Raw genomic sequence first — 18,531 nt, 5'->3', positions numbered from 1 at the left:
GTGATGGGATAAGAAGATGCATTGCTACCTCTGGCAGCTCTAACGCTTTACTTAATGAATGTCTTACAGAGCTCTAATCCATGAAGTATATAGGTGAAGTTGCCATATTAAGATGACATAGATCATGTAAAAGCCTTCAGCATCAGTAATGCATACCGTTATGCAACAAGCCATACTTGCTCACGGTTACCTAGTTTCCCTTTAGTATGAATAATCCTCCCAAAGTAGGGAGGGACATGGATTGTTGCATGATCCCTAATGAGCACAGTGAACAATATGAACATCTTACCGTGATTGCAAAGGAGATACTCCTGTTTGTTACTTGGTCTTTTACTGCATCTTGTGCTCCTCTGTATTCATTTTAAGTGAACGTACATAATGGAGAACTTGTGGTCTCAGGAAGAGGCAGCAAGAACAAAAAGAATACACTTTAGATATAGGAAGGAGTGGTGTATTTCCAGAGAGCTTGTTGTGTACAAGGAAGATTTCAAGTAGCTTTGAATAACTGGAGGAAGAGGGAAAGTTTTGAGATGAAGGGAGCAAATGAGTTCAAGAAGAGTTTAAAGACTTGTCAGATAAATGACATTTGCAGAAAGTAATTTCTGTTTTCTGTGTGGCTTGAGCAATAGTAAAACCACAGACACTTATTGGAGAATTTTGGTTGGAGAACTACCAACTGTCCTGTTATTCTGGCATCAATCTCTGTCCTCTTTAGATTGCATAGCGTAAAGCCTGTTGTATAGGATTTACCTCAGAGCAGGGATGGAATTGCCATCAGGAATTCTTGTTTCTCTTGAAACATGAGAAACTTTTGACCTATATCTTGTACTTGTTTTTTTTTTCTATTACTGCCATCTTGGAATCTGAATATCCCTTCTCAGTTATAAAAGGACTTGATTTATATTTAGGATTTCTTTTGCTATGTCCTTGGTCTTTGACACTACAGAGGATCCTGAGGTCTGGCTCCTCTGGTCACCCAGATGAGAGGCCTGGTTGGAGAATGCTTTAATTCATGTCTGGCCTGTATACCCAGGTTTTCTGCTGTGGAAATTTGGATGCTGGGGTAAAATGAAGAGAAACTTGTGTGTATCTGGCTCTTCCCTCAGCTGAAGTCAGGCCATAGCAAGGAACATGTTTCAAATCCAAAAGCTGAGATGTGCTTCCAGCATACCTATCTCAGATTTAACCTTTTAAACCATATAATTTGGAGCTGGCTTTTACCTGACTCGACAGGATGAATAAATATTAATGGTCTAGGTGTGCTTTTATCTTGTATGAATCAACATGCATTTCCTTAGTATAATCAGAACTAAAATTGGTTTAATATGCTCAAAGAAGACATGCAGATCATTAAATTCCCCAGTAGTGAGTTAAACTGACAATGAACCAGGTTCCATTTCTCCTAGTTAAATGCCATCCTTAGAAAGGGAAGTTAATGCCATGAATGCTTGGAAAACAGGTGTTGAGGTATTTCTGCACTGGGACTATGATGATCAGTAATGATGTAAGAGCAGGTCCCTGCAAGATAATCCTTGTTTTGATGGTTTTGTTTGTTTTGTTTTTTTCCCCCAGATCATGATTCCATATGAAAATCGAACAAGTGAGGTGATGTACAATAAAATGAACATATCCGAGCTTAGTGCCATGATTCCACAGGTTGGTTTGGGATAATTACAAAATGATTTTTTTAATGTCTGTCCTATATAATTTAAATTGTCTTTAGTGTGCAGAGCAGCATGTTAAAGGAATATCACTAGGAATGTGTGTACTCAATTACAATGTATGTTCTTTTAAATACAGTTATGACTTTACTGAGGTTTGAAAACACATGTAATGGCAAAGTGCAATAGTTTCTAATTTTTTAATAAGTAAAGCTTTGAAACCATTAGTCTCAAAGGTGCAACTTTGTTAATAAATCATCTCTCTTCAGAATCTGCTTTAACCAGCCTTCTCTTTGTCATTGCAGTTTGACTGGTTGGGATACATCAAGAAGGTGATTGACACCAGACTCTATCCTGAACTCAAAGATATAGGTCCTTCAGAAAATGTGATTGTCCGTGTTCCCCAGTACTTCAAAGATTTATTCAGGATACTAGAAAATGAAAGGAAAAAGTAAGAATCCTATGATGGTTTCACCCACACTTATGAGGGGACACCAAGTGCTGGGCTTTTCCCGGGTTTTTCCAGTGCTTCAGATATGCTTGGTAACAAGTTTTTAGGCAAAAGGTCTGTTTGGTTTTGTCTGAATGAAGATACAGATATTAGCTTGTATGTAGCAGGAAAATTTGCAGTTTCAACACCTTTCTTTTTTTACTGAAAACATAGGTTGCAGTAAAGCTGCTTTTGGCAGATGCATTCAGCATCTCTTGCTTGTATAGGGTCTTGCATCTTGTGAAATCATTTACACCTGTAGAACATAGTTGTAAAATGCAGGTAGCTCAGATTAAACATAGTAGATGTGCTTTGCAAAGGGAAGCAAGACAGCTTTGGGCACTGTGATGAGAAAGTGGATGTGAAGATGACATCCCATTTTGAAACATCATTAATGATAGCATCCAAGTGATTTCTGTAATAACTTGCTCTCTGCTGAGGTGTGTTGCTGAACTTTAAAAAAAATATTGTTAGGCTGTTGTCTCCAAAAATCATTCTTTGCTGATTGTACAGTATGGCCATGACTAAATTTATGTTTCAGAAAAAAAAGACTAATTGAGAAGCATTATTACTGTTGCTCTATGTCTGCAGTGACAAAATGCTTGCATTAATTCATAGTACCTGTACAAATAACACATAGATCAAACAATAAGAAAAATAAAAAATTATTGATCTGCCCACAGATCATCAAACATCCTTACTTTATAAAATTCAAACAGATATCATTAGGGTGCCACCAATTTTAGTCTGCTGAAGAAAGCCTTCTAAATGGTTTGGGCTGTCCATGCTTTGTATCTCATAAAGTTAGTTACATTAGTGGGGATAAAACAGTGATTTAGAGGATGCACATGTAGCAAGACAACAGAGAATTATTTATTCCCTGTGTACATACACTTACACGCAATTGTATTCTGTAACTACAGAGTAAACACCTAGAGGCTTTTTCCATTAGGATCTTATTCAGGGAGAATCTGGCTCTGAGTGTTCAGGAGAAGTTAAGCCAGACTGTGTGTCATGGCAGAGGGAGGCTGCAGTAAAGACCAGAAAGAGTGGCAATGCCCGTCTTCAGCAAAGCTCGAGACCAGCTTCCTGATCCCCAGAGGTTGCGGGGGTGGGCAAAAGCAGTGCCTGACTTCCAGTATATTCAGGCTGCATATCTTACAGCTGATAATGGTTTAGGCATCCTCTGCTCAGTCTTTCTTACCTTAACAAATTTGCATCATAAAATGTTAGAAATGGCAAACAGAGTGCTAAAATCAACCCAAGCAGACTTCAAGTTCTTGTACGTAAAATCCATTCAGTCACTGCATCATGCTTATCTATTAGATGATAAAGTTCATTACTCAAAATGTCATAGTTTGCTCCAGAAGTAACCTTGTTATCTGGCCTGAGAAAATTAGGAAATAATCTTAATGCAAACCTCTAACAATGAGGTCCTAACATTTCCCTGTAGGGTGAACTCCAAAACCTTAACAAGGATATTTTCTTTTAGGTAATTTCATTTGTCATTCTCTGTATAATATTTTAAAGGTTAAATTAATGCAAACAACATGAATTCAGTTTGTTACAGTACATATCTAGACCAATCAAATTCCTAGTAAAGCATTCCAAAATTTGAGACTTGCTTCACTGATTAGAACGTGAATTAACTTCTCATCATTTCAGGAGATGCAGCCTCATTAGGAGAAGCAGGTACTTTCACCATCTTCATATTCTGTTCAGTTACAAACCTTCTATCCCTAAATTATACTTTCTTTCCAATGCCTTGTGTGTCCCCTTCCCAGATGAGCACCCTGCTGGCATGGGTACTATTCAAAAAGGCACAAAAAGATGGTTCATGCCCCAGTGATCTGGCAAAGCACTCTGTGAAGTTTGTTTCAGGTGGAGGGAAGAATGGAGCAAAAATTAAGTCTGGCTACAGAAGCAATTCTCAGTGGTGGAGGTGACAAGTTGTATAGACTCACAACCATCATATTAAAAACTGCTCCCTCGGAGAACCTGCTGAACAATCTTGAATTGTGAAAATATTCACATGACAATGTTACTAGAAAATAGCACATTGGCAGGGTGTGGATTGAATTTAGTAGAATAAGGCTGTTATTTACTTGACAACCGTGCTGCATATAACCAAGTTACTGTGTAGAACTCAAAATATGTGCCACGGTGTGGTTCAGAGGTCTGTCTGAAATTCCCAAGCCAGGGCGCTGGCTGTGAATCCAGCCCAGGAGTGTGGCTCTCTAGCAAGCTGCCCAAGAAGCTGAATAACTAGCTTGTAGGAGTTTCCATCAGCCCTGGGCTAGCTAGCGTAAGTCACATCAGGTGTTCAGTGCTGAAGTCACACCTTCTTCTTAAGAACTATTCAGGGATTCCAGTTTTTTAGTGTACCGACTGATTTTTAATGGAGTTTATATGTATTACAAGAAGAAGAGGTGTATGTTGAAAACACTGATGTAGCTGTGGTGTAAATGAGATAATGGCAGAGCTCCAGTATGGCTGTGCCATATGAAAGGGGTGATGGGCCTGTGCTGGCAACAGTTAGGAGCCCCTAATATCCCTTCCCTGTTACCTCTGAGCTGGTACTTTGTGTGTGAACCATAAATAGGATGCAATAAATTGTGTCCTCATTGGAGGCATTTGCAGCTGCTGAAGGAAGCAGTTTTATCATTTTCATGGATGTCAGAATGAATAACTGGTTTCCTCTGCCTTACCTTACCCTATCTTTGCAGTATGGGACAATTAATAGAGTAGAACTCTGTAATTCCTGCAGCATAAGAGGAATTTTCTTTAGAGAGGGATGGGGGCACTAGATCTCCTTTATGGTCTTTGCCTGCCTCTGAAAAATTAGAGTGAAGTTACAATAATTTGACTTGAACTTCTGCCTCTAGCAATAGAGACAGAAGTTTTCCAGTACTTATAATTTGATTCGTGACTCAATTATGAATATAATTTTCAAGCAGATCTCAAAATTTGTGAAAGGGACCTTTTTCTTAAAATGTCAATTAATTTGTCCATCTATCTGATATTAAATTTATCCTCTTTAATTGCCACCATGTCCGTTGATTAAAATATTACAAACTCACAGAATTTTACATGAGCAACCTACTTTATTCCCAGACAGGGTAGAGCATTCCTTAGCAGATATTCATAAGTACTGGTATAATTTTAACTGTCCCAGCAAACAAGCTCTCTACCACTTCCTTTGGACGTGTGTATAACAATAGTGGTGATAATGGTTTAGAAAGAGCCTACACTTCTTTCTGTAACAGTAATTTTGAAGCTAAAATAGGGACCTATGTACTGTACTCTTCTGGAAGGTTACAACAACAAATGCTCTGGTCTCATTGAAAGAGCAGAGAGGATTTGTATGTTTTATTTGTGTGTTGTATTTTACTCCATGTGAAGACGTTAACTTCTCTGAGCTTATTTGTGAAAGTGGGATGAAAATCACCTCAAGATAAGTACTGGAGGCATTTCATAACCAGATGGAGATGACCAATTGATTTTAAGCTTGTCTAGTTAACCAAAAAGGTAAAATGATCATCCCCCAAATAGGTAAACAAATTCAGATAAAATGTGATTTGGTTTTCTTTTGAAAAACAAAACAAAGAACACCGACCCTCAAACAACAACAAAACCTCTCCACCTTCCTCCCCTTGTCCATCCCCTCCCAGCAAATAAACACAACTCTGGGCTTTGAAGCAAAACCTTCCTGTTGTTTTATATATCCTATGCATCAGCGGATTCTAGTGTGATTACAATCAGGAATTATTACAATCTCATCAGACAGTTTGGTTTTAGGATGTGTCAGCCTTCTTTTCTTTCCCAAATTAAAACAAACCTCAATTAATTGTGGGATATTTCCTGAACTGACAGCAGCCTTCATTACTTATGCCTGATACAAAAATATTTGAATTCCCATTGATATTAATGTCTTTGACTAAGTCACCTTTTTGAGACTCATCCTTTACAAATTTCAGACATTCATTCACTACCAGTTTGACAGAGGTTCCCCAACTCGGACATAAGGACAAACACTGCCGGATGAGAACAAGAAGCACACAGAAGGGAGAACTGATTATTTGTAGCAACTAAGTACTGAATTGTAACAAATAATTGGTTTATGACAGCGGCCTATTTAGCTGTTTGTTGTTTTTTTTTTTACCTAAGACTTTTGATTGAAATGAAATCTTTAAACTTTTTAATCTGTAGGACTTGCATAACTACTGTTTTAGATGCAGAGAGTAGTTACCGCCAGGGTATGGTTGCTATTCAGCTGTGCTGAAATACCTGAGGCAGATAGTTGTGAGCCTCGTGGAGTAGAAGTCATTTACAAAACCAGCGAGAGCTGAGCACTTTTAGGGTGCGTCAGTTGCCACTGAGTGAGGAAATTCCACATTCTCAGAAATGTGTTAGGGGGAAAATCTATACTTTCTGGTATTTCATAGGTTGGAATGAATTTTTAATGACCCTGAGCATTATCTCAAAATGGTTTGATCATCTAAGCAGAACTCTTTTGGCTTTTGTAACATGTACTGTGTTACAAATGTACATTATTCATGCCAAAAACCTTTTTTCAGGTATTTTTTTATGATTATTGTGGGGATTTATATATCTGTATACTGAAAGAGGGCATATGCCCAGGGTTATGTGGCATGTCTAAAGTTACACCGAGTTGCATGGGATGAATTTGGACCTGAGTGCCTAGGAAATGAAATGGGAGAAAGACTTTACATTAATGCTTTGTGAAAGACTCTCTCCACAGTGCGAGAGATGAGGAGGAATATAAAAGGCCTTATAAATCACAGCAATTCTCTACTCCCCTGTAGAAGTTGCCACTGGCCACAAAGACTAGTGAGTATTAGGTGCCTGCCTTTGAAGAGACAGCTGGCTTGAGGCTGCACCCTCAAGTTTTCCTGTGTGAAAGGAGTTGACCATAATTCTGACCTATAAGCACATGGAGATGTAACTGATGAGAAGCACAGGCTTTGCCCAGGCTGTCACAGATGCACAACTGCCGTGCAGGTTCACATGAGTATGCACACTTGTGCTAGCTTCAGTGCAGCTGGAGCAGCCCGCAGGGACAGCCAAATCCCGCGGTTCTGCAGAGTGCCTGCTGTCCCTGGCTGCTCACTGCTCTGCCTGACCAGACTGGTCCCCAGTGCACGTCTCAGACAGCTCATGGAGACCACAGAGCCACCCGCCTGCTCTTCGTGTACTGTCCCACTTGGATGTGCGCGTGCTGATGGAGTTACTGGGTTATCATGTGCTCAGTCATTAATAGACAGTATGTAGCTATAGCTTGCCTTAAATCTCTCCATTCTCACCTCTTTATTACCTCCCTGGCTGAGCAACCATGAGTGTAAGTTTGCAGTAAAACCTTATCTTGAGCTGGAGGCTTTGTATGGGTGGACTGGAGCTTCTTTAGAGGCAAAACTCAAACTACAGCTCAGGCCAATGCTGCTGTGAAGACAACACCCCCACAAAGTCTACTTATAACCTGTTATGATTCAGAGGAGGGGACAGTATGGGAATATTCAGTCTGTGAATGAAGCCGATGGAGTGACACTGTAGGAACAGCTATGCTACTCCACACCTATGGCAACAGAAAATTGCAGAAATGGGATTTTTGGAGATGGGGGTGTTGTTCAGATGGTCCATAACAGCATCGTGGTTGCAAAGGAGCAATTTTCCTCCCTATGGAGAAGTCGATGGTCTGCCCGAAATGTTATGTATATCCCAGTGTAAAGCAAATGACATTTGGATAACCATAGCTTTAGAGCAATGACTATCCTTGAAAAATATGTCATCTGGAAGACAAGATGAGAGTAATAACTGTAGACCATTATTGGACTTGTTTTGAGACGGTTTCAAGTTGAATTGTGTATTTCACAATGCATATTTACCTCATACAGCCACTTCCAAGCATGGAGGGAGCTCAGTCTAGACTAGATAAGTACTCCAATCAAGTGCTGGAAGTTTTAGAAAAGGGGCCTGGCTGTCAGGTGTCCCGGGAAGTTTGAACAAGATCTTCCTGGATCTCTCAGCCTCAGTTCCTATGAGATTTTTGTCACTGAGACTTCCCTTTTTTTGCTATTTCAGTTGTCCATCTGCAAAATAAGAGTGGTAATACTTCAATAACTCTGCGGGTAGTAAGAACTTTTAAATGCATATTGATAGCTTCTAATGAAAGATACAAATATGACATAATGATAGTACATATTGGATAGACTGTTATCTATTCTGTTTCATGGTTATGATTTATATGCCCTACTAATGAGGAGAGATAACATTCACTTTAATTTACAAAAGAAAAATCAGTTATTTTCTTATCTCTAGATAGAACTTCTATGCAACTATTATTATGACACAGTTCCTGCCACTTCTGTGGAAAACGAAAACTGCCTTTTAAAAAAAAAATTACCTAAAAATGACATACTAGGAGATGGACTCGTTATAAATATCCCCTAGAAGATGGTTATCGTGGTGCGATTACATATTAACTGGCTGCAATCATACAGATTCTTCTGTGCCATACGGATTTATGAATTTGGTCATCACTCATTCATTTTCAAGGTGAAATTTCCACCATTCAGTTGAAATGTTTGCACGGATATTTCTGTGAGTGCTTTGCAGTACATCATATGCATTTACATGTCTGATAAAAATCTGTCTGATTTAACAGGACTCTTGCTAACTATCTGGTGTGGAGGATGGTTTATTCAAGGTTATTTAACCTCAGTAGACGTTTTCAGTATCGGTGGCTGGAATTTTCTCGGGTAAGTTAGAGTTCTTAATATAACGTTTTACAATGTTACTAGTGTTGACACTATTGGTTTCCCTTATACCTTTGCAAAACATGAAATGTTTTCCATGCTGGATAAATTTTATGAATAAACATTTTGTTGAAGACTCCCTCTAAAACAATTAAGACATACATATGACACTAAGGAAAAGTGTCTTCTAGATTATGTTAAGGAGTTTTTGAGACAGCCCCTTTAAAAAGCTTAGTCTTCTTATGCATAAACTTGAAAGCTGGAAAGTTTTTGAGTTATGTGCAAATGCTGTGACCTGTGCTATTCCTGCAGGCCAAACAGCTTTGGCCAAAAATCTAAGCTTTTGAAAATCTCTACTGTTTATGCATGTGTGAATGTAGCTCTGGTAAAACAAAAGTCTAAGATTTCATCTTTTCTAAGCTTGCTCAAACCTCACTCATGCTCTGGTGCCAGCTTTACATGAGCCATGAGCATACACATATATCAGCCATTTCCACAGAGAAGCCAACCAGGTGCCTTCCAGCTTGGGGTTGCAGAAGCCCCAGAAGACATTAGTTAGTCACTGCCCCAAGCTATGCGAGCAGTATATGGGCATTTATGTAAAACACACACATTTGATGAAGTGAATCCTGAATAGAAAGCCACCCTGATAATCCTGTGGGCAGCATGAGGGGTCTTTAAGCAAACCAAGGATGAAGCTGAAACTGAAAGGTGCTTTGTCATGTTTCCATGGCACCTTAGTTTAAATTGTGAGCTTTTTGTTTGTCACTATGAAAATTAGATGCTTGGTGACATCTTGAAAACAGGAGGTTGTCATGACACTGCCAGTGATGTGGTACAGGAGGTGTGGGTGCTCTGTCCTCCCTGGTGAGGCATGCAGGTGGCTAATTGAAGCACCCATAATGTCTTTTCTGAGTGGCACTGGAATTGTTCTGAGTTGATCACATACCTAAAAATGAACTCCAAAGATCTTGATGGAAACTACACAGAAAAGGCAGTCTCTTATCCTTCTGAAATGATATTCAAATCAGTCTTGTTAAAGAGGCCATTTACCTTATGCAAAAATGTGAGAAACTGGCTGTCAGAATCACAGCAACAAGTTTGTAAGTGTGTCCCTTCCTGGGACATTCCTTGCTAGCCAGGTAAAATAGAATGATGCTGGCCATCAGCCAGTCTGCAGCATAATACTGAGTTACACTGAGTTATATTACAGACAGAAAAATTCCTGTGAGGAAACTTTGAGGTTTGGATACTGTGCATTTTGACATGGTAACTAGCTGCTCTCACTTCCCCAGGTACTTTCTCCAGAAACTTAGAGAGTAATTTAATTCAAGTTCATTCAATGCTTATTAACAATGTAATCAAGGTTTCATGTAAGTGGTTGTGAAAACTCAAGAAGAGTACAGGAAGGGCAGTGAGTCAGCTGCTCATTCCCATGATCTGCCTCTGGGACCTGGGAACGGAGAGTTAGTTAAGTGCAGTAAACAGCAATAGATAATAGTTAATAGCTAAAGTTAAGTGCAGTAAACACCTCAGAGGAACAGACTTCACAGGTCAGCAGAAAGGACGTGAGAAATGGAGTCCAAGGCAAAAGCTTTGTTGAACAAATTCATCCAGTCAGAGGCTGGAGGACTAAAGACACACAGGTCCTTTGGGATCATGAAATAGACCCACTAACATCTTGCCAAGTAAAAGAAGAAAACATTGAATGACTACTAAAAAGACATGACCATGAGATGAATCAGTGACCCTTTAAGGGAAGAATTCATTCATTAACTAAATCAGCCTCACGCAACATAAACATAGTATTTTTTTCACCAGGTTCTCATTTTCTATTGGAGGCTCTTACAGCTTACATCTAGAAATCCTGGCATCAAGACACTTAAACTCTTTGTGAAGACAGAGGAAAAAGACATGATGAAACTTCAAAAAACTTCAGGTTGAGAAATAGGGCAAATGTGCTGACTCTGGAGAAAGTGCTTTGATTACCACATCAGCAACTATCAGCAGCTCCTCTGCAGTGGCACTTTGAGGCTTAGCAAATGTGCAGTGGCACCTGGCAAAGAGATCAGTTAATTGTGTTGTGGAGCTCTGAATTGACTGGGAGGGCTTGAAATCTGCTATTTATAGTCACTGTTACTGTGTGGAGTACTGTGCTTTAGAGTGGTACATTAATATTAGGAGGACCATTTTGAGTGGGTTCTAGTTGGCTGTTATAACATAAATATCAATAAGCTAGCTGTGAGATATAATCTATTCTCGTCAGCTCTATTTTTATTGGTCTCACAGCCTGTGCTGCCTTTCTGTCCTCCTTACAGTCAACCCTCCCTCAAAATAATGATAATTATTATGTTGTAATAATAATATGTCACAGTCTAAAAGCCAGATCTGCCTCCTGACTCTTTCTGTGGCTGATGTGTAGTCAGAGCTTTTGGAAGGAATTTCAAGCCCTGATGACTAATGCCATGACTCCCTTTCTTCCTCTGCTTCAGGAAAAAGCTCCATTGTGGTTTTGCTTGGACCCTGGAGAGACATTTTCTTCTCTCTTCTTTTCTCCTTTTTTTTTTTTTCTTTTTTTGAGTGCTGTGTTATATATGAGGGTCAAAAAATTTGGAAAAGGAGTTTATTTTCAAATTTGGCTCTGTTTAGGAAACGATTACTTTATTATGTATTGGTTTGCTTAATGTGTTTTTCTTACAGAAGCAGTGTTCTCTCTGTCATTGGAAATCTATTAGTGAACATAAAGTATTAATAAAAAGCATTTGAAAATGCAGTTCACTGGTATATTTAAGTATGAGTCATTGATTAAGCTTAATTACAGAAAATATGATGGAGAAAATTAATCTTTGAACTACCAAAATATCTGACCTTCAATAGCTGAGGGTTAAGCTACTCTGAAATTTTCCAATGAAATCTTTTCCTATTGGAAAACAATAAATTCAAACCCTTCAGTTTTGCTAGAAATTTAATCTTGGGCTCAAAGGTAGAGAAGACTGGGAAAAAGAAGAGGGTCAGAAACTGCTATATCAGTGCTTAAGAGGCTTGTATAATCTGTGAGAGGCCAAAATCCTATCCCACCTGACCTGATCTGGTGTTGACTGTACTCTGCTTTTACACAGCTGACAGGTATTAACTACTGGACTGTGATTTTGCTTGTTCTCTGTGGAAAAGCTTAAGAAGTTCCTTACATGGAAAGGAAACTCTTTGAACCTTGAAAACAACAACATTTTCATAAATCAGCACTGCTATTGCTTTCATGGACCCATCTCATATTTTGTTATGTGTACTTTTTTAAAAAATGAATTTCTACCTTGTCAAGAAAATGTAATGTTAACTGTGTAAGTGTCCACAGTAACAACATTCTTCCTATGAGAAACAGAAACCAAGGCAGCAATGTGCTTGAGCTGTGATTTGCCTTGTTCATTAGTGTGTTGACCATTCTTGAGTATTGCTCTTTTGAAATGCATGTATGGTGGTGCAGGGACATTGTCATAGCCTGCAAGTGTGTATTTAACCACCATTCCTTCAGTAAAATACACAAGCTGTTCTACCAACATCTTTCTACCACAACATGGAGTGAGAGTTTTGGAGGGATAAATGTGTATTCAGTGTTCTTGATGATTCAAACCTATTTTCTCTTGAAAATACTCTGGGAATAGCTAGACAGGTAAATGGCAAAAAGGTATGGACACGTACCTACCGAAGTTAGACATCATCAGTAAACACAGATAAGTTCATGGCAGTTCAGGGCTCTGTAGGAGGTGTTTCATAAGGACTGACCTCATTTTCATGAGGATAATCTCCCTAGGCTTCTCACCTAGTCAGTGGAGATAGAGAAAATTTTTCAGGAGGTATCTCAGAGCAGGGATTTTCTAGAGGAAAGCGTCTCTCCACTTAACATGGAAGGATTATAAAGATTAGCCTAAAGCTGGCACTTGAGAATGTCTTCCCCTAACTAATCTTCTGACCCTAGCTTCTTGAAGTCATTACCATTGTACTGTTTCTAAGTTTAAAATCTTATAGCTATTTTGTTAGGTTCAACAGATTTGTCATAACACTTGATGAAAATAGAAATAACTGTAAAGTATTGCTGTTGTTTCTTTTTGGTAGCTCTTTGACAAATATACTTTAGACTATACTGTACATGGATGCAGACTTAAACAGTATGATGTTATGACCTACAACATGCACCTGCCAACAGGTGATCCATGGAACCACAACTTTGCTGCCCCAGTGGGATAAATGTGTGGACCTCGTTGAAAGCGCTCTCCCTTACGTCGTGGGCAAGATGTTTGTGAAGGCTCATTTTCAAGAAGACAAGAAAGAGATGGTGAGTCCTCTGAGAACTCTGTCTAGAAACTTTAATTAGTGGTTTCCTCTTCACAAATTGTCTCTGATGTTAAACTGAAGTTTAAAAAAAGACAATATTTTAAAAAATGCTTTAATGGAATTTAAAAAAAGTCAAGGATAATACAGAACAAATTTGAAGAAATATCACCTTTCTGTCCATCTGGGTATTGCCCATTCCTTCCATATGCAGCCCTTCAGACAAATATATAGCCAGATCAAAAACAGGCTGAACAGCACTAATTTGCATAAATAATGACAGCCAGGCTGTGCAGGAACAGCCCGGGGTGGGGGATAGGGGGAGAGGATCGATGAGAAATGGTTTAGTATAGCTAGTGTAATTCTTCATAGTAAATTTTTTACTGACTAGTTAAAGACAAGTCAAGATTTCTCTGCTTTGGGGCTACTCTTTTAAAACTGATTGTGCTACACCTGTAGTCTAAGCAAGAAAGGTGTAACTGATGTCTGGCCCAAATTAAGGGAAGCTTAGAGCCGGGTACCAAGAGTTTATATGTGTGATTTGGATTTTTTTTTTTATTTGCTCAACAGTGAAGGAAAGTATTCTTCCATGCTGCTGAGTCCAGAGAATAGCTTTTAGCTGGACATTCATCCTCTTTTTAAAACTTCAAACATAGCTATATTATCACTTCCTGTAATAACATATTCAAATGATTAATTACACTTCACAATAATTTATTATTTATTTTCAGTTCCTATTTTACTCATAGGGTTTTCCAATATTTGCTTTTCCAGTGATTGATTTTCCAACAGTAATCAGTTTAAAATCAGCTAATTTAGTCATTGAACTTAGCTCTTGGTGCAGGAGCGGCACAACCATTTAGGAAACATGTGAAATAGCATCCTGTGCTGGGAACAGCGGCTCTGTGGTAGTCCTGCACTGCCCTGGCTCAGTAGCCACAGTTTGCCCGTTTGACTTTATCGAGCTTGACTGTTTTCTCAGGGAAGGGCTCCATTTTAGACAGACCAACACTCTGATTTTGCTTGTCCAAATCTTTATGACATATGTTTCCCTTTCAAGTTCTATATTTCTTTTGCTACTTGCCTTCAGCTGGAGTTTCCTCTCTGAGATCCAGCTTTTCAGTTCCCTGATTCTTGATCAAGTTTGTAATGTGCTATTTGGCAGTTTAGTGGCAAAAATACTTCAGGGATACACAGTATGACTTCTGCACAGGTTAAGTGGGAAGAGAAGGACTATAAGAAATGTACACTTCATGGAGGGGACAGACCCTTTTTCATGTTTGTGTACGTGAGGGAAAATTATGAGAAGCTGACAGAGTAGAGAATGGTTTTCTGTTGAAATATGACCTAATTAAAATATTTCTTACCATGTACATTCCTTTCAGACCAAATCTTGGAAAAATTATCAAGTCTGAATTCGCAGTAGCATCCATAGTAAGAAATGCATATAAAATTTATAGTGTAGATCACAAGATTCAGACTTACAGTGAACTGTCCATGGAGATAAAATTAGATACACGGGAAATTTGTCGCAATTGATTTAGAAGTGTGCTTTTCAGGTTAATAATTTGTGGTGTTATCATTTTCATTTCACTGGTTTTCAGTTCTATTTCTCTTTCTTAAGCAGTAAGAAAGCACTTGAGAAAAGCACTCTTATTTGTACAATTTTTTTTTTTTCCCTGGCTTACGGCATATATCTGTCTACGATAAGCAAATCCTGAGTTACGGATAATACGGATTCTTTCCCCCCCCCAGTTTTGTGACTGATGTTTCATACCTTAGCTACTTCTCTCCTTTTATCAAGAAAGACATTATTTGTGTCTAAATATAGCACTGTTTCTAACCCAGAATGCCTGCAGTGTTTCTTACGGCTATGCCTGAGCTGTTTCAGTAATAACTTTGATAGCAGGAGTAGGCTTCTCCCCCTGCCCCCTGCAGCTACAGCTGGTGCATAAAGCTTAAGTATACACCAGGGCCCAGCTGCAGAGCTTGAGTTTGAACTTGTAACCTCCAAATACAGGGAGTTCACCTCATTAGTGCGCTAAGTTAATTGAGTCAGTGCTCTGTCATCAATATCTTTAACTTACCCTATTCCCTGGGACGCAGTTTACTGTGAACGTTGACTGTTTAGTCATATTTAATGCTAGACAATGTTCCAGTTGTCCTATATTGTCTCTAAAAATAAGAAAATGTTTTTTGAAAAGGATAGGAAAAAATTAATAATTAAAGGAGCTTTGCTATGTTTTTTCTGGCTCCACCACAAATAAAGAATAGTTCCGGGTTGGCTTAGACGGGTTTACTCTTCGCTGGGTGAGGAACTGGCTGGATGGCCGAGCTCAGAGAGTTGTGGTGAACGGCGTTAAATCCGGCTGGCAGCCGGTCACAAGCGGTGTTCCCCAGGGCTCGGTTCTGGGGCCGGTCTTGTTCAATATCTTTATTGATGATCTGGATGAGGGGATCGAGTGCTCCCTCAGTAAGTTTGCAGATGACACCAAGTTGGGTGGGAGTGTTGATCTGCTGGAGGGTAGGAGGGCTCTGCAGAGGGTTCTGGACAGGCTGGATCGATGGGTGGAGGTCACCTGTATGAGGTTGAATAAGGCCAAGTGCAGGGTCCTGCACCTGGGTCACAACAAACCCCATGCAACGCTACAGGCTTGGGGAGGAGTGGCTGGAGAGCAGCCCGGCGGAAAGGGACCTGGGGGTCCTGGTTGACAGCCGGCTGAACATGAGCCGGCAGTGTGCCCAGGTGGCCAAGAAGGCCAACAGCGTCCTGGCCTGTATCAGGAATAGTGTGGCCAGCAGGAGTAGGGAAGTGATTGTGCCCCTGTACTCAGCACTGGTGAGGCCGCACCTTGAATCCTGTGTTCAGTTTTGGGCCCCTCACTACAAGAAGGATGTTGAGGTGCTAGAGCGTGTCCAGAGAAGGGCAATGAAGCTGGTGAGGGGTCTGGAGCACAAGCCTTATGAGGAGCGGCTGAGGGAACTGGGGTTGTTTAGTCTGGAGAAGAGGAGGCTGAGGGGAGACCTTATCGCTCTCTACAACTACCTGAAAGGGGGTTGTGGCGATGAGGGTGTTGGTCTCTTCTCCCAAGTAACTAGTGATAGGACAAGAGGAAATGGCCTCAAGTTGCGCCAGGGGAGGTTTAGATTGGATGTTAGGAAAAATTTCTTCACTGAGAGGGTGGTCAGGCATTGGAACAGGCTGCCCAGGGAGGTGGTGGAGTCGCCATCTCTGGAAGTGTTCAAAAAACGTGTGGATGTGGCACTTCAGGACATGGTTTAGGGGACATGGTGGCGCTGGATTAATGGTTGGACTTGATGATCTTAAAGGTCCTTTCCAACCTAGTGATTCTGTGATTCTGTGATTCTGTGAAATATACCTCTGATACATAAAGGACAATATAGCTAAAGGTAAGGTTACTTTCCAGGGTTTAGTCCTCACTTTTAATGACATTTCAGAGCTACAAGATCCATAGAATAAAATTATATAAATCTCTGCTAGTTGACATTTTCATTATTTTTAAATGTAACGTAACTGGTAACACAAAGATCCAATAAGTCTTCATGTAATGATTATCTGTCATGTCGTGTGCTCTCTCAGCTCTGGTTTGATCTGTGCTAAAGGACTCCAGCGACAGCTGGATCCCCTGAATTGCCTCACTCTCGCGGTATTCTCGGTGGCTGTCTGTCATGAGGTTCATCTATTGCTATAAATAGAAGCAGCTGATTGTGTACACCTTTCTGGTCTGTGAGGACATTTCTCTCTTTAGACCCATATAATGCATCTCTTAGCTGTTAGATTTCTTGTTCTCTGTCACTTCAGGGTTTTCTTAGTGTGCATGCTCACGAAACACTCCTCTTTTTTTTTTTTTTTTTAACTGGCTTGTGGTATGCTCGTGGCTTTGTATAGGTGCCTGAAAAACTGTCATTTGTAGAGAACCCATGAAGAAGCAGCCAAGCTAAAATGGTCGTGGGTTTTCCTAGCTTTGCACAGATGTGAGCTGTCGTTGGTGGTTCAAGCCCAGAGAAGCAGTTAAGGCTGCTCAGTGTTGTGAGCCACAGCCTCTATCCCCACAGTACGCAAGGGGCAGGAGTACTTCACAAATACAGCTGAATACAGGCTAAACATTTCGATCCTGCTTTGTATTTGGATCATGATACTGCCAGCCCAAATTCATTTTTTTTGGCAGTATTAATAAGTCATGTCTCTGACATAAACCAAACAAGGCTACAGATGCGCTCTCTGCAGAAAAGGCTTTATTTGTGCAAAATGCCTTTGAGCTGGCTCCGTATTCTGCTTGGGCTAGTGACCTAGAACCAGTGTGTCACAAATCTCCCCAAATGACTGCATTTCTCCCAGTATTTGTTATGATTTCAAGACAGCCATTCTCACAGCTGTGACATGGAAGAATCAGCAATGAACAGGTTGTGTGGTACAACTGCAGGAAAAGAAAATGGAAAGAAACTTGTTCTCAGAAAAAGTGTCTGAGGACTGGAGAAAGAGAAGAAATCAGCCTTGAGGAAGGAGGAGCAGATAATGTGATTTGGAGTAACTCATGATCTAACAAAATCCATTGTGCCTGCATGCACCAGAACTTTTCTGATAACAATATTCATGACATATTTTACTGGGGAGGGGTTTGTTAAATGTTTTGCAGATGGAGGAGTTGACTGAAGGAATTCGCTGGGCTTTTATTGACATGTTGGAAAAGGAAAACGACTGGATGGATTCTAAAACAAAAAGAAAAGCTTATGAGAAGGTAACAAATATAAATGTTGAATGGGCAAAATCCTTACCGTGAAGATTTGACTTGAGTGAGAACAGAAAGACACAGACCATATTTGCAGTTCAGTTACATACTCATCACTTTGTTTGTGAACGGACATGTGCCACATTTGTTTTTCTGGAAGCTGAACCATCTGAGCTCCTGCTTCTCTGCTGTAGTTATTTTTATTACCTTGTTCTTCCTCCCTTGCCTCCATCTTTCCCTATCTGGCTCTGGATGATGTAGACTGTGAGTTCATTTCAGATTTGCTTGTACAGTGGCTTTCTTGATAAGGTCTTCATCTTGATTGGGATGTCAGGGGCACACCAACCTACAAACAAAAAACAGCGTCTAAAACATCTGGGTGCTGAGGGTGTTTGGTGTGAAGATGGAGACTTTAGCCTAGAAAGGGATATGGGAATAGTCCAGATCTTGTACCTCCTCCAATGTCACGGTCATGGTGGGAGGCCTACCTTGAAAGCCATCTTCAAGGACTGCGGTGACCATCCCAGCCA

General features: G+C 40.0%; 1 protein-coding gene across 1 annotated transcript in view; it reads left to right on the top strand.

The window, feature by feature from the left end:
- The window catches only part of PHEX (phosphate regulating endopeptidase X-linked), a gene marked incomplete at both ends in the record, with an annotated part of 106,088 nt that overhangs the window by 34,804 nt on the left and 52,753 nt on the right, over nucleotides 1-18,531 (top strand). The window contains 5 exons of the mRNA XM_082012581.1: nucleotides 1,573-1,656; nucleotides 1,967-2,112; nucleotides 8,834-8,927; nucleotides 13,126-13,254; nucleotides 17,909-18,010. Coding sequence (XP_081868707.1) covers nucleotides 1,573-1,656; nucleotides 1,967-2,112; nucleotides 8,834-8,927; nucleotides 13,126-13,254; nucleotides 17,909-18,010 — 555 coding nt within the window. The remainder of the gene's footprint in view (nucleotides 1-1,572; nucleotides 1,657-1,966; nucleotides 2,113-8,833; nucleotides 8,928-13,125; nucleotides 13,255-17,908; nucleotides 18,011-18,531) is intronic.

Source organism: Phaethon aethereus (assembly GCF_964289735.1).
Source record: "Phaethon aethereus genome assembly, chromosome: 1".
Classification (NCBI taxonomy): Eukaryota; Metazoa; Chordata; class Aves; order Phaethontiformes; family Phaethontidae; genus Phaethon; species Phaethon aethereus.
This window is presented reverse-complemented; position numbering and strand designations above follow the sequence as displayed.